Here is a 19,916-nt window from a genome sequence, read left to right as displayed (position 1 = left end):
TCGTATGAGAGAGGAAGCCTTTGAGCGGATTTGCGCCTTTAGAGACTCCTTCCGACTTGTGAGTGTGAGAGAATGGGGGGTGGTTAGAGATACTTGAGGGGTATCAGTGTATTTATAGTGGTGAACCAATAACCACCGTTGGAGTAGTTTCACCTATTATGGTAGATAACCGTCCCTTTATCTTAGGGAGGTTGCGATATGACTCCTGGAAGTGGGTTGAAAGATTTTAGGGGCAGTTATTATCTGCCAGCTAATATTTGCTCTCGACTTTTTTAGAGCAAGTCGTGGGTAGAACCGACTTCTTGAGAGAAAGTCGGTGTACTGAGGAGCCCAACCTTGTGGTTGGATTTGTAGTTTGGACCTGGGTCTTAGCGTTGGGTTAGAGTATGAACAATAAGTATATAACAAATAATTTTTATATTTAAATATAAAAAGATAAATTTAAATCATGGATATATTTTAAAATTTAACTGATACGTAAAAAATTTTACATGTACATTTAATCACAAATACTACATCATAAAAAATAATTATTATTTTCATTGATCGCGTGAATGATTATCCAAAAAAATGAATATGGTTACACGAATGTGTAAAACATTTTACATTGTCCGAGCATAAAAAATTAAACTCTATATTTTTTTGGTTTAATTATTTGGTTGATCCTTATAGTTTGAATTTTCAATTAAGTCCATATATTGTTTTTTTTATTGAGTCATTATACTATATCAGATTTTATAATTAAGTCCATGCTATGACAAAATACTAAAATTAACATAATATTCTGTTAAATATAACGAATATGCCTAATATTTGACTTAAAATTTTGTATAATTTAACAAAACATTCCATTAATTTTAATGTTTTTGTCACGGTAGAGATTTAGTTACAAAATTAGTATTTTTGTCCATAATGTTATTTTTGCCCATATTGATTTATGTGTATTTTCTAATATTTTTATGTAATAGATAATATAATTATCTAGTATATTCAATTATAAGCAGATAAATTTATTTTTATTTGTTGGTGTGAATGTTTTTTTAAGATGATATTCTATGGTGTAATTTTAAATTTTAATTATAATTATTTTAGTTTATGTTTAGAAATAATTAAAGAAAAATGTTAAGAAAAAATGATTAAAAATAAAAATAAAAAATATAATATAGAAATATAAATAAACTTTATTAATTATAATATATTAGAATGTATACCAAATAAGTATTTGTTGTTGTGTTAAAGCTAAACATACTTAGAGATATTTTAAATAATTTATTTGATCCAGAAGATATAAAATAGAGTAATATTAATAAAAATGTTATTGAATATGTTTAAGTAAATCTAGCGTTATATATTGGGATAAGTACTTTTTTCGTCCCCAAAGTTTGGGGTCGAAATCAAAATTGTCCCCGATCTTTTTTTTTTATTAAAATCATCCTCAACGTTTAAAAACGCTTTAAAATCATCCTTTCTCGAATTTTTGGACCAAAATACCATCATTATCATCATTCTCCTACCACCACCACCACCACCACCCTCCCTCACCGTAACCCCCCTCCTACCCCTCCCCCACTCCCTCTCCACTGTAACCCCTCCTCCCACTCCTCACCGGTCTACCCTTCCCCCCTCCTCCTCCACTTCCCGCCCTCCCCTCCCCTCCCCTCGCCCACCCCACCCCCTCCCCCAACCCCACCCCCTCCCCCAACCCCGGTCTCCCCTCCCCTCCTCCTCCCCCTCCCCCCTCCCTTCCCGCCTCCCCCACCCCTGCCCCCACCCCTGGTCTCCCCTTCCCCCCTCCCCTCCCCCCACCCCTACCCCCGGTCTCCCTTCCCCGTCTCCCCTCCCCTCCTTCCCTTCTCCGTCTCCCCTTCCCTCCTACCGTAACCCCCTTCCCACCCCCTCATTCCTCACCCACTCCCTCTCACTGTAACCCCCCTCCCACCCCTCACCCCCTTACCCCTCACCCCACTCCCTCACCGTAACCCCCAACCCCCTTCCTCATGCCCTCTCTTCATGGTCATCATCATCATCATCATCATCAGATTTCATCAGCAACAACAACAAATTTTATCAAAAATTCAGAAATTTAAATTTCAGCAAAAACAAATTTCATCAACAACAACAAATTTAATCAAAAATTCAGTTCATAGAAGAAGAAGAAAAAGAATAAGAAGAAGCAGAAGGCAGAAAGCAAAAACAGGGGTGGCGGCGGGCTGGACGCGGGGCGGCGGCGACCTGGACGCGGGGCGGCTGCGGGCTGGACGCGATGGAGAGAGACACGAAGAAATCTTTGGGGGGGGGGAGAGACGAAGAAATGGGGTGGGGTGGTTTTTTTTTTAATATTATTTTTAGTTTTTATTAATAGTTAAGGGTATTTTGGTCCAAAAATTCGGGAAAAGATGATTTTAAATCGTTTTTAAACGTTGAGGATGATTTTAATAACAAAAAAGGTTGGGGACGATTTTGATTTTGACCCTAGACCTTGGGGACGAAAAAAGCACTTATCCCTTATATATTCTAAATATTTATAATTAAAAGTTGTTATTATAGCTATTTTAATTAAATATTAATTATATTTAACTATCATGTTTTAATTTAATTGAGATGATAAATATAAAATTTAATTGATTAGTGGTATATTATAACGGATTTAAATTTTAAAACTATTAATGATAAATGATACTTATAAATAGATACAAATGTTTTAAATATTAGAATTTATATTTTTTAAATCATTACTATGTTGAAATTTATTTATTTATTGTTTTAAAAAATTATAAAGTTATTATTTATAAAAAAATTATTGATAACTTTCACAAGCAATTAAGCCAGTTATTGAAAGCCAGCAATCCAAGGGACAATGAATCTCTTATAACTGCCCATTTATGTCATTTCATGTCTAATTTAGAGGATTTTAGAGTCTTTTAAAAAGTTGCTAAACGACAAAATTAATATAGGAACCTTTTGCTTATTGGAACAGCCATGTTCCATAAAAGTACTTGGAACACCTAATAATTTTCCTATATATCTCCCATTCAAGAATAAATATCCATTTAAAGAAAAGCCATTCTAATATGGCTGCACACAAGGTGTTTGAAAAAACCATACAATGATGATGAGTCCCACGGGATCATCAGAGAGTCGTCAAAATTTCACCCAGAGATACCAAAGCTGATCAGGATCCCAAAAAGTTCTGAACAGGATTCAGAAATTGCAATTGCTGCCTACAGATCAAAAGTCAAAAGTGCTGTTGAGGAACTTAGTGCTGACAAAGTTGCTGTTGAGGCTGGTGACAACGAAGCAATTAGAAAATGGTGGATATGCCTTTTTAGAAAGCACTAGTGAAGTGTCCCGATGATAAATTTAATGAAAAATATTTAATATTAAAAATTAGTAGATTAAGTATTTAACAGGAATTCAATAAAAATATGTGATTTTATTTATTAAAAAAATGCAGTATATAAAATAAAATAAAAAATGCAATTTAATTATAATAAATATATTATAGTATAATTATATAGTAAAATTGTGAATAAAATAATTTAATATTAAAATCCCATAAAAAAGTTTATAAATCAACACAAATACCAAAAAATTTAAAGTCAAGGTACAACTCAATTTGTATTATAATAATAAACTTTTTTTTATTTTTTCCAAATCATGAAAATTATACAAAATCATCTCATCATGTCCCTTATTTTTCAATTTTTACATTTGTTTCAAAACTCTTATGTACCAAACCCATTGTTCTTTTTTTATTTTTCCCCTTTTTAAGAAAAAAAAAAAGGAAAAGATACTTTTGAAAGCTTTAATACCAAAAACTAAAATGCTAAAAAATAAAGCTGGTAAAAAATAACAAAAATAAACAATGAGATTCAACCAAACAAAATTGCTATAAGATGAACATGAGATGAATTTTCATCAATTATTTTTTTCAAGAACAATGAGCAGTAATTCTCAATTCTCACGTATCAAGACAACATCATTATTAAGACCATCTCACAATTAAAATGGTTAAATCAAAATTGATATGTAATATTTCTCAATTTGTCTAAATTTGTCGATGATATTGGATTCAGAGCATATAGTAAAAAGTAATTTCACAAACTGATATGTAAATAGCAACTTTCATTCAAAAAAGCCACAAGATACCAAAATATTATAGAAGATTGACATGAGTACCGTATGAGAGGGAAGGTGAGAATGAAATTTGAGTTTGTGATTTATATAAAAACATGGATTTGTCTTTGGTGGGGAAAGAATAATTAGGTCCTTAAAGGACCATGCAACAAAATGCTAAATGGATGGCTTAGATGGCTGCTGTACCAAACTTATTGAAAATGCTAGATTTACTCTCAAATTAAATGTATTTATGGACTGGCCCTAACATGGTTCAGTTGAACCAACCTTATCCGTACTGGTTTATTATTTTTTTTTGGAGGAATTGGTTTCTGTTTTTTTGGGAGGAATTGATTTTTGTTTTTTTTGTTGGACTTTGTTATATGGATTAAATTCACAATTCATCCAAACACAATTTATTAAAACTCATACCCCAAAAACAAGGTTTAATTATTATCCACTATCCAATAACATTATCCATTCTTACTAGTACTTCATCTTCTACATTATCATATGTATGAATTCTGAGAAAGCTTCAAAATCATAAAAATATAAATAATAAAGGAGATTGATTTTCAAAGTCATTAGTTTGTGCAATTGCAAACCAATCCGGTTTGATAAAGAAAAATGGGAATGGTTAAACCCAAAAAAATAATATAGTAAAGAAATTTATTTAGAGTTAGAGGAGATCTAGAGGAGATCAGAGATCCTTGCGAAGATGGACATGGACATCACCACTGTTCACAGCAGGAAGCTCTCATCGCAGAAAACAAAGCGCCTCCACACTCCAGAGTAAGTTCGAGCGAGAGAGGGCCAGAACGAGAAGGAGAGAGGGAGCTGCAACAGAGATAGATCCAATTTGTCGGGTCGGGTTGGGACTGGGTCGGGTTGTAATCGGAGAAGGCAACTCTATTAGTCATCGTTGTTGGGTGGCCATCTTGGAGCCGTGGGCATAGAAGGTGGAGGTCCTTCAATGGATTCGAAGAAAGGATAGGAATAGAGCAAGTTCTTAAGTCGGAGTTCGAACGCTGGTTGTTATTTGAGATAGTTAACAAATAACTTATTATATTTTACTTTCTGGATAATAAATAATAATAATAATAATAATAATAATAATAATAATAATAATAGCGACAATGATACTGCTACAGTATTACTACTTATCACAAACCCGGCCATTCTACTTTCAATAATTTAAATTTTCTAACTTAAAAATATTTATGAACCGGCAACTCAAATATTCATTAATATCAAATGTTTCATGGACCTTAAAGGTCCCAAAAATACTTTTCCCATATAAGAAACGTCCTAAAAACATATACATCACGTTTACCAACCACAGTTCTCCTTAAAGAAAAGGCTTTAACCATCGGGTTTCGATACTTCAAAGAAACATGTTTATAGATTGCCTAATGCCCACGTACAACAAATAATCGTTTCATTTGTATCTACTACAGCAAGAAAACTCTAATAGTAAATTGAAATTAGCCTAAATAAATTAGCAACTAAAAATATAAATTAATAGCTAACAATAACCAGAACATTGTGCACTTAAAAGGGTCTATTTCTTCTTGTTCTGGACAGTGTTAACTTTCCACTCTTAAGGTTTGTGGTGCTTCAGTCATAAATTATCAGAGTATTTAAATTGGGAATATTCTCTATAATTCCCTTCCCATCAAAAGCATAAAAAAAAAAAAAAGAAAAAGTTGTTGAGAGGATCTCCTTTTCCAAATATTGCCTTGATATTGTAAGAATACTCAAATTAGTCCGTTATAGATATTATGAAACCTGAAAGAAATATGGCTGAATAATATACTTAGTCCAAGGATTCTCCCAATAATAGCACAAACTGGTTAAAACGTTTAAAGGCCGAGTCTAAATGAACATCACGGAAATTGACTGCTCAAAGTTGTATTCTGTTAATAGATTTCTCTCTATTTTATATTCTATGGTAACAATATTAATTCAAAATAAGATGCACGCAATATTAAGCATAGAAAGAAGAACGAATCATGTAGTAAAGTTAACATAAGTATAAAACTTTCAAAGTTTCCTAGGGTACAAATTGCCCTAAAGCTAATTAGTTCCTTTATCTAAGAGGAAGGAAAACCTGGCACCATCTAAAAGTCATATTAAACATGAAATCAACGCCAGCAAAATTGCTCTTATACTTGATAGAGGCTAGTAGTGCCATGTACTAATTCGGTATTGGCACTCTGGGTAATTATAATTATAATCACTATTATATATTTTACTAAGCATGATCATTATTATCCTCTTCTATTTTCTACCCTTAACAGTGACATCAGTAAATGAGAAAAGCAAAAAATCAATGCAGAAAACAAAAATTTTAAATAGAGCAGTTAATTAAACACACTTGAATAGCAAATATACCGATGATCCCATCAATTACTCGCGGACAAAATCCTAAACCCTGAAAACCAAATGTAAAGGCAATTCAAAACAGAATTAAACAGGTAAAATGTACAAAATTACGAACTACCTTGAAAACTGAAAGTACTTTGAAAGCAACAGCTTAAATCTTGGTGGTATCCCATAATTTGTTCCACATTTTTCAAATGGTTCGTGGGGGGAAAAGAAATTAACCCAGTTTTAGAAGGAAAAAGACTCAAAAATAAAAAATTGAAACTACCACCTTGAAAAGTAAAGAACATAGCCAAGCTTGAGAGGAAGGAGAAGAGATAAGGTAATAATAAGCAGAAGAATAACAATAAGCAAAAGCAAACAACAAATTTAAGTAATTAAACAAAAAAAATAGCTAATAAAAACACAATAGAGTGGATGCAAACCTTCCTCAGTAGCTACACAGCAAGAACTTCTTTTGTCTTAGTTCCTAAATTACTCTGAAAATACAAAAGTCAGGACATCAAAAACTAAAGGAAAAATGTATAGTTCATGCTGCATTACTTTGAAAACTCATTTGGTTTTGTATATTGGATGTAAATTGAATATAAAAGGGAAAGAGATTAAAACCTTTTAGCGAAATGCAAATAGAATCCCAGCAACAACAATGAGGTTCTGGATTTTCTGCATCAACAACTCCACACCAAACAAAGAAGACTCTGCACAACAACAATAATATTTCAAATCTTACCAAAATTAGAACATATACATCAGATCAAATAATAAGGAACACACTTAACTTCATCATAGAAGGCACATTTTATATAAAAAAATTAAAAAAAAAAAGAGAAGTATGACTGTATGAATAGGGATAAAATTAGAAATCTTATATATACTTTGATTTGAAGAAGACGACGACTACTTACATAAGCAGAGCATACAGAATTATCGCCCCAAGACCGTTGCTGGCGCTTTCGGCGCTACAACTGTGACTTCTCTTCCGTGCCGTCTATCTCCATCGGAATCATCCCATTGTTGTCGACGCCAGTATGCATCTCTCGCTCCTCCCTATCGTGTCTCTACTTTTTTCCTCTGCTTCCCTGCAACAAATACCGTGCCATAATACCATCAAGAACTCTCCGCTTGACAAAGAGAAGACAGAGAGAACAAACATAAAAGAAAAAAGGTGATGCAGAGAGATATATAGATCTAGGAGAGAAAGACATGAGAGAAGATAGAGAAAGAAAGACGGTTATGGTAAGAAGAAAATCGAAAGTTGATTATGTGAGAGATGGATTGAATGCTTGATAAGATTGTGCATATTTAAAATTCAAATTTTAATTTCAAATTACATGCAGATTTAATTGGAATTAAAATTTGAAAAAAAATGTAAAAGAACAGACATCAAGAACGTATTGAAAATGAAGATGAATACGGGAAATAACCTGGATAGAAAGATAAAGAAAAATATAAAAAATATCAAATCGCTGTTGTGCTCTCTTTCATAGTGTCACTGCATGTGCTCTCTGTGGCCGCGCGACTCAGTACTTTCCATCGATTTGCTCTCTTCCGCCGTTGCCTCTTCCGTATCCATCACCACATCATCGATGACCACCACAAACTCCACCGCACCCACTGCAACACCGCCGCCATATTATGATCCACCACCATAGCTGTCACAACCTCATCCACGGTCGTAATTTTGCCTTGGTGCTTACATGAACTCTATAATCTCCACCTCCAACTTAAATTAGGAAGAAGAAGAAGATTATACAAAAACATAATCAATGAATGGAGGAGAAAAATGGAAGAGGAACTGAAGGTGAAGAAGGTGAAGAAGGAGAAGAACCGAAGAAGAGGAGGAAGAGATAAAACTGAAAACAAAGAATGGAGTGAATCATAATTTTGATTTTGAATTCAAAATTAGAAATTTGAAAATTTAGGTTATGTGTACATATAAAGCAAACGGAAAAGGAGGATAAAAAACTCAGATTAAGTCATAAAAAGTGTGGTGTAATGAAAATAGTTTGATGCAAGTGTTATGATGGTAATAAAAGTCATGATATTGATGACCGAAGGCATGAAAATTTTAATGATGAACACACTTATCAAAAATTGAGAATAAATCTGGAAGATGACACCTAAGAATTTCACTATGCGAATAATCTTCTTTTTAATGTATGATATAGGATTACTGAAGGGTGTGATACTTTTGTGCCTTCTTGTGATTTGATTTGACTTTTTGGTCTTGTATCTTTTACTTGATTGAAGTCTGTGACAATTGATGATGACTATTGTGAATAAATCCTTGTAGTGTGGCCATTGTGCTTGAATAATTGTTTAGCATTTCATACACACATTTTACTTGTCAATATTTTATTGTTTGGTCAATGCATAGTCACCGATAGTCACCAAAGACACAGCTACCAGAGACGTGGCCTATGTATAATGTACGTGATGCTTTAAAGTTTGAAGCGTAGGGCAGCAGTTTTCAAGGTTCATATATATCTCCCATTCAACACATTCCTCCTTACATGGATGGGATACATCTAAAGTTCAGAATTCTATTGTTTACCGTCTTTTGGTACCTCAGCCTTGGAAGATTAAGCTATTTTTTCCCGGTAAAAGAAAAAGAGAGAAGGACACATTCTTTCATGATCGGAGTTCTAAAAGTTTATTTTAGTGGTGTAAAGACACATACACACATCTTAGCAAAATCTAAATTGTTTGGGCCGCTAGTCAAAAGCTATTGTCATTATCACATTAGCCATTCAGTTCCAAGCATGCTTATAAATCTTTCAACCAAAAATATGAGATACTTATTTTATGAGATAAATAATAAAGTAAAAAAATGGTAGAGCAATCTATTGTTGTTACCATAAATAATAATAATAACGTAATGCAATTTTTTCAATCTCAGAAACTTTTATAGTACAATTAAGATTTTAAACTTTTTTAATGCAAGTGTCCAATCTCAGCAACCATTTTGGCATATAACTCTAATCTAAAAGGTTATTTAATTGAAGATGCTATCTTTTTTTTTTTTTTTGTGTCGGATATCCCATGATGTCTCAATTTTCTCTTTAATTTGCTATGTATCTTTTGAATGACATCAACAACAACAATGAAATTGATATATATGAATAAATATGCAGGCTTATTGACAGGAATATGAAAATAAATAAGCATGCAGGCACAGCTCTTCATCATCATCATTATCATCAACCTTACAAGAAAAGTTTCTGAGTCTTTAATTAGGAAAATGAATTCCATCATTGAAAGTAATAGAAAACCGCATGCAGTGCTAACACCTTATCCACTTCAAGGCCATATCAATGCAGTGTTTAAACTAGCAAAGCTTCTTCACCTAAGAGGCTTCCATATAACCTTTGTCCACACTGAATACAACTACAAACGCTTCCTCAAATCAATGGCTATGTCTCCCAACAACAACAACCACCTTATTCATTCCATTCCGCACTTTCGCTTTGAAACCATCCCTGATGGTCTTCCCCATCCTGATGATAATGGCAATGATCATAATCAAGATCTTCTTGCTCTTTTGGACTCAGTCAGGAACAAATTCCTCGCCCCGTTTCGAAGCCTTCTTGCTAAACTTATAGACTTGGCCTCAGCTGGTGCTGTCCCTCCAGTTACTTGTCTTGTTTCTGATGGAACCATGCCTTTTACTATACAAGCTGCTCAAGATCTTGGACTCCCTATCCTTCTTCTTTTTCCATCTGCTGCTTCTTCATTCTTGTCTGCTATGCACTTTCGCACTCTCATTCATAAAGGTCTCATACCACTCAAAGGTAAGTACCTTCACTACTATTCTTCATGTCCAATATTCATAAATTTTATAAAATGTGAGTATGTGACACTGAACATACTCCTAAAGTCATGTAATTTATCTATGTGATATATATGCAGATGAGAGTTGTCTGACAAATGGATATTTGGAGACAAAAGTTGATTGGATTCCAGGAATGAAAAATTTTAGACTCAAGGACCTGCCTGACTTTATAAGGACAACAGATCCAAATGATCCCATGTTACAATTTCTCATGGAATTGACAGATAAAGCTCACAATGCTAATGCCGTTGTTTTGAATACTTTTGATGAACTTGAGGGAGAGGTAGTCAATGCTCTCTCCTCTATGTTACCTGCTATTTACACCATTGGCCCTTTCCCTTCATTTTCCTATCACAATCCAGAGGATCAACAACTGGAAATTTTGGGTTCTAATCTTTGGAAAGAAGATACTGTGTGTCTTGAATGGCTCGACTCCAAGGAGCCGAGATCTGTTATTTATGTGAATTTCGGCAGTATAACAGTTATTTCGCCCGAGAAACTATCAGAGTTTGCGTGGGGTTTGGCCAACAGCAAGAAGCCGTTCTTATGGATCATTAGGCCTGACCTTGTTATTGGTGGCTCGGTGGTCCTGTCCCCGGAGTTTGTTGATGAGACTCGAGGTAGAGGCCTAATAGCTAGTTGGTGCAACCAAGAGCAGGTGCTGAACCACCCTTCAGTTGGTGGATTCTTGACTCACTGTGGATGGAATTCTACCACTGAAAGCGTGTGTGCCGGAGTGCCAATGTTGTGTTGGCCGTTTTTCGCAGACCAACCAACAAACTGTAGAAATATATGTAATGAATGGGGCATTGGGATTGAAATTAAAAACGATGTGAAGAGAAAGGATCTGGAGAATCTTGTCAATGAATTGATGGTGGGAGAGAAGGGAAAGAAGATGAGACAAAAGGTCATGGAGCTCAAGAAGAAGGCAGAGGAGGTGACTAGACCTGGTGGTTCTTCATACATGAACTTGGACAAAGTGATTAAGGAGGTCTTACTGAAAGAAAACTAGATTAAATTACTGCCATATGTTTTTCTTTCTTAATAATGAAATGCAGTATTGTAATCATTCAATTTTATCTTTCTCCTGTTGAATATGCAGCATTGTGTAGTAAAAAACTGGTGGCATCTGTTTGTGCTCCATGTAGTGGAATGTGAAGTCCTCATCAAGCTGTGTGATTTTTTAATGATTAAGATTAATTGTTTGCCGGCTAGTTTAGGAATTGATGATTAGTTTATGTTACTAATTACTACAAGTTGCATGCATAAGTCCCAGAGAGTAAAGACAATTTATTCCGTTAAAAAATAATATATGCTTCTGCATTTTGAGTAAGAAGTCTTCTATTCATAAAATAATGATTAAAGAGGTGTTGTTAAACTTATTGATACTAGTTTTTCCTTTCTCCCTGTGATGCTAATGCATAATAACTACTAAGTAACTGTGAATATAGTTCTTTTGACTTTTTGTTCAATCTATCTTTTAGTAGTATGAAATGTTAAATGTCACTAAGATGAAGCATAATGAAAACCAAATTTAAACCCTTTAAAATACATGACCATATGATGAAACAGAAAGTAATACCCCTGAACCTTTCTCTCCATTGATATCTCCACACTGTACTTATTTGTATATATACAAATCTCATTCTTTGTTTGCAAGATTGGCTAAATTGAGAACAAATTTAATAGAGGTAACAAGGTATTATGGTAGGGTACCAAATGTTTAAGCCAACCCTTAACTGAGCAAGCTAATTGAAGTGCTGCTTAATCAGAATCTGAGCACCTTCAACTAGCCTCTTCACAACTTCACCAGCAGGCAGAATTTCCTTGATGAGACCGACGCCTTGGCCGGCATACATAGCCATGCTCTCAATATCTCCTGTGGTTGTCATGTTTGGGACAGTACCTGCGAAACGGCGAATCTCTCTATCCTGTTGGATAGAAAACACAAAGGTTTCAAGTGGTCTGCAATAGCATATAAAGATCAAAGACAGACACAATGAAGGTTTGAAACTTTACCATGCCATGGATTGTTGAATGGCCAATGAGTGGCTGGTTGGTTTCATTCTCATGGGGTGGAAGTGATCTCCAATCCTTGTAGAAGGGTGTCTTGAGAACACGCTGCGGCGCGCCGGGCCACCTTGCCCTCCCAAATACATCTGTGTACTCGGTTTCATCCATTTCAATCAACTTCCTCTTGTATGTTGGATGAGCATAGCTTTCCTCAGTTGCCACAAACCTGCAAAATTGGTAGATTATGTTAATAGAGAACACTTTGTCTTCACTTAAAAGTTGATAGATAGAAACTGTTAGATACCAATTTAGTTAGTGACTATACTACGTGTACACAAAAAATCAGCTACCAAAGTCAGCCACTAGTATAAAATACATGTTATAATACAAATGCATATATTTATACACAAATACATTGGTGGTGTATTAATAGCATTTTTGTTTAGCTAAATATATCAAATTATCTCACGGTTCTTGGCTATGAAATTCATCACATGAAAAATAAAAAACATGTTGATACCTTGTCCCTAGACATACACCCTGAGCACCAAGAGCCAGAGCAGCAACATAACCTCGAGCATCAACGATTCCACCGGCTGCAATAACCGGAATGTTCCGATTACCAACGAGATCAACCACCGTTGGCACTAACGAAATCAAACCATCCTAAACGAAATTCATCATGTGAGTAACTGAATTTGGAATAGTACACAAGAGAAGTGAAGGCAGCACGGAAAATGAATACCTGACCAATGACATGACCACCGGCTTCGCGTCCTTGAACAATGATTCCATCAACACCAGCATTGATTGCCTGTTTGGCACCTCTCAAATCCCCAACTTGTGGAACAATCTTGACACCAGCTGAATGAGCCATGGCAACTAAATCAGGGGTACAATCTCCCCAGTAGACCTGCAAGATTGCAACTTTCTCGTCCAAAATGGCCTTGAGATTCTGTTCATGAGGAAAAGCAAGGACTACACCGATCCCAAAGGGTTTATCGGTTAAGGACCTGGTCTTGTTTATGAGGCCCCTCACATAATCCGGGGATTCCCAATCGGGGGCCCGGAGAAGACCAAGACCGCCGGCATTGGCAACAGCAGCAACAAGCTCAGGGCCAGAGATATCAGGGCCTAATGGCGCCTGAACTATGCCATATTCAAAACCAAGTAACCCTCTCCAACCCATAACCAATCCTCATCATTTCTCTCATCACTTTCTTACTTTATATCCGCCCCGAATATGCTAAGTGTCTATTAAAGCCAGTTATTAAAATTATTCTAAAATATAAATATATATAAAAATAAATTAAAATATATATGTATTTATATATAAATGTATTAATAACTAATTTTAATATATGAATAATATTTTTGATCCGTCTCTCACACCTAATATTATTTTATATGTATTTTTCGAAAATTTTTATTTTAATATATTAATTAAATTTTTCTTTTGTGTTATGTTCGGTCACCAAAAATACATTGGCAGAGGAGAAATCAAATAAGTAATAACTCTTGTTTGTGAGTGTGGCTAAGCTTAACTCTTGAATAAATCAATATCATTTAGGTAATATGACTTCATTTCACTTGCTATTGTTTTGTGACGAGAAGTTGTAAGATACTTGAGTTTGTGCTCACATAATGGCAAAGTCCTGCACGGAATAGCACCAGTCCTTTTGTTTATTATTCAAAACTATATTATAGTCCTAATCAGTATACTAGTTGAAATTGAACACTTCTCACTTTATATTATTATATTATTCTTTATATTTTGAGATATTTAGAACGATCTGTTTTTTTTTTGGGCCATGAGGAACCTTTTCAGAGTAGTCCAAAGTCCTAACACACATTTATTTTGGGCTCAGGTCCTTTTTAGGATGGGCTCACATTTCTTAAATGAAATTTAGCCCGTTATTAATTGAATCAGTCTCGGAAAAGTGTTTCACTCATGGCAAAAAAGAAACTATAACTTGGAACGATCCAAGAGAGAGAGTGTGTATCACCCCAAAAAAAAAAAAAGGAATGAGTGTGTGTAAAAAGAAAAAAGGAGACACAGCCAATTTTACCCATCATCGAAACGGACTTTGTACCCGCGAATCTGACATGGCCTGTTTGGTGTTCAAGTAGAATTTTAAGTTAAACTATCCAGGCCTGGACCCTGACCAAAAAAAAATTGTTAAACTATCCCAATTTTTTTAATCTTGAGTTAATACTCGTATTGGTCATTAAAATTACACGCACACTTCATTTTTGGTATTTAAATTTGGTTTATTCAATTTGATCTCCAATTTAATATTTATAACTCACGTTAGTTCATAATCTTGGTATACTAACTACTATTACATTAAACTAACATATACATTATTAAATATATTATGTACTTTTAAATTAAAAATTAAAAACTTCTACTAATCATAAATTTAAAATATACTCTAAAAAGAAATATTAGGTAAACAAAAAAAAAAACAAACTTTAGGAAGCAGCAGAAAGATAGGGAAGGAGCTATAGCTAGCTGTGTCCCACTACAGTATATTGAAATTAGAGCAACTAATAAGCTAACCTAAAATTAAAATCAGAATGGTTCTTAAAGATAAGGATGTGGTATATATATGTATTCTACTAATAGCACCTATATAGTATTAATAAGGGGTTGCTTTAATTAGAGCTGGGTCTGGTGGTCGTTCATCCATCATAATCAACAATTTCAAAAACATTATTATTTGATTTCTTTAACTAATTTAATTAACCCCCCAAACCTAAATCATTCACATACATCTTTTTATATATTAGACCTAAGTCATGTTTCGCTGTTATAAAGGGTTTAAGAAAGAAAAAAAAATAATTTAAAAAGTATCATATTCATTCTTTCTTTCTTTTGATTACAATATTTTTATAATATATAGACTAAGAGTACCCTAATGAGTACTTAATTATAGAATAATATTTTAATAAATTTTATTAATTTTTTATTCTCTTTAATATTTTTCTGATTTTGTTCTCTACTTGTGATATTCTAATACTTCTCTTCAAAGTGAGTAGTGGGATCACCAATACTCAACTTGGTTAGAACTTTAACAATAGCTTATCTTAAAACTGTTTTAGTAAGAATATCAGCCAACTGATCTTTTGATCTCACAAATAAAAGTTCAATAGTACAATTCTTAATTTTTTTCTTTGATAAAGTGTCGATCCATCTCAACATGTTTTATTCTATCATGTTGTATGGGATTATCTGAAATGTTGATTGTGACTTTGTTCTCACATTAATCTCGGCCATCAATTTTCTTATCCACAATACTTCAATTATGCCTTGAACGATCTCTCGAAATTCTGCCTCCGCACTTTGAAATTGCTATAACTTTCTGTTTCTTGTTTTTCTAAGTTACCAGATTCCTCCAACAAGTGTAAAGTAACCAGCTGTTGATCTTCTATAGTTTGGGTTGCCGCCCACCTCAATCTTCAAATGACCATTCCTTTTGAATATGATTTCACTTCTTCGAACGCCCTTCAAATATCGAACTATCCTCATAGCGGCTTCCATATGATCTTTTGGTGGCTTATGTATAAACTGACTTACTATTCTCACAGCATAGCATAAGCTATGCCAGGTTAAGTATGTGATAAGTAAATTAGTTTTCCAATCAGTCGCTGGTACCTTTCCTTATCTACTAGGGTGACACTTTCTACTATCTTCAACTTGTGACTTACTTACATGGGCATAACTATTGGTTTGCAATCCACCATTCCTGTTTCTGCTAAAAGGTCTAAAATGTACTTTCTTTAGGAGATAAAGATTTATTTACTGGATCGTAGAACTTTTATTCCTAAAAAATATTTTAGTTTTTCCAAATCCTTTATTTCAAAGTCTATAAATAGATTCAAGGACAAACTCACGTTAATTTGTGTGGAGACTGGGGACAATTACCCCATTAAGTTTATAAAAAAAACAATAATAACAATAATAAATATATATGCCAACGAGCTATAACTCAAATGGCGTAGTCTCCCCATACTCACTTAGAGGTTGTGGGTTCGAGTCTCCCTATTTTTGGTAAAAAAAAAAGTATATATATATATATATATAACTGCTATATCATATATATTTAAAATAAATAATAACAAAAAAAATAATAATTCAATTAGCTAATTACCTAAAGTCAAATATAACTTTTCAAATATAAATAAGATTATTAAATAATTACTTATTTATTTTTTTATTGTTTTATTTAATTTAGTTTTAGTCGAACATATAATAATTATTTTTGTCGAAAAATTTTTACTATAAATATTAAAAAATATCAATTTTATAATTAAATGCTAACAAATTATTTGAATATTTGTATAATATAAAAAGAGAAATTACCTTATCTATATTTATATATATAAAAAGAATTGTGGTTGTTTAATTTAAATTTTTTTCACAAATTTTTTGTCTCTCACATAATTTTTGTAAAAATTTAAAATTAGTTAATTCGAGTTATATTTCTTATAAATTCTTTAGTTATTGAACTATACTTTTTTGTTGTATTATATAAAAAATAATCAATAAAAATATAATTTGACGGATATGGAATACTTAACAAGGCACTGGTATTAATAATAAACATATCACACAATAATGTCAAAATATTGAAATGAGAAAAAATACTTTTAATATAAATTAATATATTTTTTACTATGTTAATTATATTTATTAAAAACTTGACTAACTAACATATTTTAAATATATTACTTTTGCCCCACTATTATAATTTTTTAGGTCCATCACTGAATAAGTTCATTCTCAATTTTGTAATTTTTTCAGCATCACTTTTTGTTATGATCATATCATCCACATAGATTATTAGGCAAGTGATTAAATCTCTCTATATTTTCAAAAAAATGGTATGATCAGAGTTACTTTGCTTGTACCCATACCTTTTCATGGCCACTATGAATCTTTCAAACCAGGCACGTGGAGATTATTTAAGCTCATAAAGGGCCTTCTTTCACAGACAAACTTCATATTTTCTAAATCTCGTTGAGAAACCTGGAGGGACATCCATGTACACTAATTCTTTCAACTCTCCATGCAAGAAAGCATTCTTGACGTCAAATTGATGGAGTGGCCAATCTTCATTTACTGCTATTGAAAACAGCATCCTGATGGTGTTAATCTTTGCAACCAGTAAAAAAGTTTCAGTGTAGTCAATACCATAAGTCTCTGTTTAACCTTTGGCCACCAACCTCGCCTTGTACCGTTTGATGGTGTCATCTGCCTTGTGTTTAATGGTAAAAACTCATTTGCACCCGACTAGCTTTTTTTCTATCAGTAGGATACGCTTCTCCCAAATTCTATTCTTCTCTAGAGCTTTCATTTCTGTATTTATGACTTTTCGCCATTCAGTTTTCTCATTGGCTTCTCGGACAGTTCTTGAAATGACTTTTGTCAAGAGTGTGGTAAAAAAAGCCTTTGCAACATTTGTTATTCCTTCTCTAGCCACCCTTGTCGGGTATCTTGAGTTACGGAGAACATGTTCTGGTGAGTACCAATCAGGAGGCATTTCTCTGTTTCTTCTTGGAGGAAGAATAAAGGTATTGGACTCTGGTTCTTCATATTCCAGTGCTATACTATAATTGTTTGTGGCCTCATTAAAAATAGAGAGTAAATTACCAGATTGGCAATTACTTACCTCTTATCTGACATTCTAAAAAGGACTTTCACTGGTTGTATGTAATGAGTTGTTTCCTACGTTGAGTGAAGTATGCTCGGTGGCTCCATCTACTTGCTCTGTTTGAACAGTTTTTGTGTAACACCCTAATTACCATAAGCCTTACATCATGCCATAAAGCAAAGGTTAATCAAAGGTTATGATAATTTTAAGGCTTGTACAATAATATATATAGAAAGAAATAGTAATTCTAGAAGCCCGATGAAAGAATAAGCTAAAAAATAGAGTTACAAAAGCGCAAAACATTCACACGAAGCTACAAACTTAAGACACAAGATATATAGATACAAGATAAGAAAGCATAAATAGATATATGAGTATAATAGTCATAAGGAACTAGCCTCAGCCTGCGAAGTTTAGGCCAACTAGTTATATACAAACATACAGAATTTTGAAAATAAAACCAGCATATACAATATATCTCTCCCAAAGTAAGCCTCTAAGACAAATAGAAATACAAAAGTGAGAGTACTAAACAAAATATTTAAAAGACTCCAAAATATGATAAGGATCCTCCGTTCTGTCACCATCACGTAACTCACCGAGGTGGGTTATGACCTGCATCTGAAAAAAAACAATAGAATATGGTATGAGAACCAGAGGTTCTCAGTATGGTAACAATGCCCAGTAATGTAAGATATAAGACTCCGGGACGCCAGAGGCAATCCTAGAGCTTCATATTAATCATGAGATTCAACTTAAAGCATAAATAAATTTAAAACCATCACTTTAAAACCATAATGAAATAAGAGAAACTAACTTAGGAATTTTCTACTCTAACATTTACACCGCTATCCCACAGCCTTCGCCAGCCTAACCACCATGCGATCACATCGCCACCGCCTTCCGAACCTCCTCAATCCCAGAAGAAAACATAAGTAATGGCAATGCAAGTAAAACACAAGTATAATCATGTATATCAAGTAATTCAAGAAGCAATTAAGCATGTTATACAATTAGGCAAACAATACAAGTCAGCAAAGCAAGCAAACATATAGAATATGCACATGATGAATGCCTGTCCTATTTGGCTGTGATATCACATTTTTGGTTCATCTGCCAACCCGACACATTTCCATGGGAATGTCACTTTTTGTTCACAAATAAAAGAGGGATCCCCCCACAAATATAGTGCCGGGCACACTACCTACGGATATGGTGTCGGACACACTCTTGTGATATGAAAGGATGCGAGCAGGATCCTCTGTCACATACCTCACATCTCAACGTAAGCTGTATTAACCACCGTCCTTACGTCGCCGCTGTAACACCCTACCACACAGAGCCTTACGCTTAAGTCGTAAAGCAGAGGTGGCAAGGTATTACGACCTCTAAAAGAAAAGACATATAAATATAGTTGAAAGAAATCATATCTAGGAGCCTTGAAGAATTAGCTAAACAAGAACAATAGACAGAAAATTGTGTGACTCTCGCATGAATATTCATTAAACGGATAGGTAAGATAAAAAAAGAAAGTAAAAATATATACATATCAGAGTTTCAAAATACAGATAGCAAGCTCTAGACTCGACCTGCGAAGCTAAGGCCTGCCAGAGTATATGATTATATATTTATATACAACCCAAAATAAAACTCAAAACTACAAAATAAACACCTGTATCTCCAAGTTAACCTCTAGGAGGGACAAAACACAAATATGTACATGCGGAGATTCTATAAGCATATAAACGTAGCATAAAACAAAATATGACAGTCCAAAAGATAGTTCTTCGCTTGTAAGGAGGATCTCCAGATGCTCAATGGGGTACCTCTCGATCTGCATCTGAAAATAACAATATAGTATGGGGTGAGAACCAGAAGTTCTCAGCATGGTAAAGGTGCCCGCATAGTTAATA

General features: G+C 33.8%; 2 protein-coding genes and 1 long non-coding RNA gene across 3 annotated transcripts; 1 reads left to right on the top strand and 2 right to left on the bottom strand.

The window, feature by feature from the left end:
- Window positions 1-5,205: 5,205 nt before the first annotated feature.
- On the bottom strand, window positions 5,206-8,691 carry LOC130955016 (uncharacterized). Its single transcript, XR_009076562.1, has 5 exons — window positions 7,926-8,691; window positions 7,407-7,580; window positions 7,111-7,199; window positions 6,927-6,980; window positions 5,206-6,550 (listed from the first exon to the last, which is right to left on the bottom strand). It is a non-coding gene; the product is annotated as an uncharacterized LOC130955016 (long non-coding RNA).
- Window positions 8,692-9,668: 977 nt separating this feature from the next.
- Window positions 9,669-11,351, top strand: LOC130955232 (7-deoxyloganetin glucosyltransferase-like). The gene is made up of 2 exons (XM_057882049.1): window positions 9,669-10,292; window positions 10,411-11,351. The coding sequence occupies exons 1-2, from the start codon at window positions 9,743-9,745 to the stop codon at window positions 11,343-11,345; spliced, it is 1,485 nt and encodes a 494-aa protein (XP_057738032.1). The 5' UTR covers window positions 9,669-9,742; the 3' UTR covers window positions 11,346-11,351.
- A 494-nt stretch (window positions 11,352-11,845) lies between these two features.
- LOC130955233 (uncharacterized) lies at window positions 11,846-13,682 on the bottom strand. The gene is made up of 4 exons (XM_057882050.1): window positions 13,092-13,682; window positions 12,867-13,012; window positions 12,353-12,572; window positions 11,846-12,264 (listed from the first exon to the last, which is right to left on the bottom strand). Exons 1-4 carry the CDS (start codon window positions 13,533-13,535, stop codon window positions 12,082-12,084), a joined length of 993 nt encoding a protein of 330 aa, XP_057738033.1. The 5' UTR covers window positions 13,536-13,682; the 3' UTR covers window positions 11,846-12,081.
- Between the last annotated feature and the right edge of the window lie 6,234 nt (window positions 13,683-19,916).

The sequence above is a fragment of the Arachis stenosperma genome, chromosome 10 (genome assembly GCF_014773155.1).
Source record: "Arachis stenosperma cultivar V10309 chromosome 10, arast.V10309.gnm1.PFL2, whole genome shotgun sequence".
NCBI classification, from domain to species: domain Eukaryota; kingdom Viridiplantae; phylum Streptophyta; class Magnoliopsida; order Fabales; family Fabaceae; genus Arachis; species Arachis stenosperma.
Note: the sequence above shows the minus strand (reverse complement) of the source record. Positions and strands in the feature narration are given on the sequence as shown.

Bases quoted from the DNA above. Each gene is read 5' to 3' on its own strand.
- LOC130955232 (XM_057882049.1), top strand. From the start codon at position 9,743: ATGAATTCCATCATTGAAAGTAATAGAAAACCGCATGCAGTGCTAACA. The intron at 10,293-10,410 runs GTAAGTACCTTC...ATATATATGCAG, and splicing joins AGGTCTCATACCACTCAAAG to ATGAGAGTTGTCTGACAAAT.
- LOC130955233 (XM_057882050.1), bottom strand. From the start codon at position 13,535: ATGGGTTGGAGAGGGTTACTTGGTTTTGAATATGGCATAGTTCAGGCG. The intron at 13,013-13,091 runs GTATTCATTTTC...AATTTCGTTTAG, and splicing joins GTGGTCATGTCATTGGTCAG to GATGGTTTGATTTCGTTAGT. The intron at 12,265-12,352 runs GTAAAGTTTCAA...TCTATCCAACAG, and splicing joins ATTCAACAATCCATGGCATG to GATAGAGAGATTCGCCGTTT.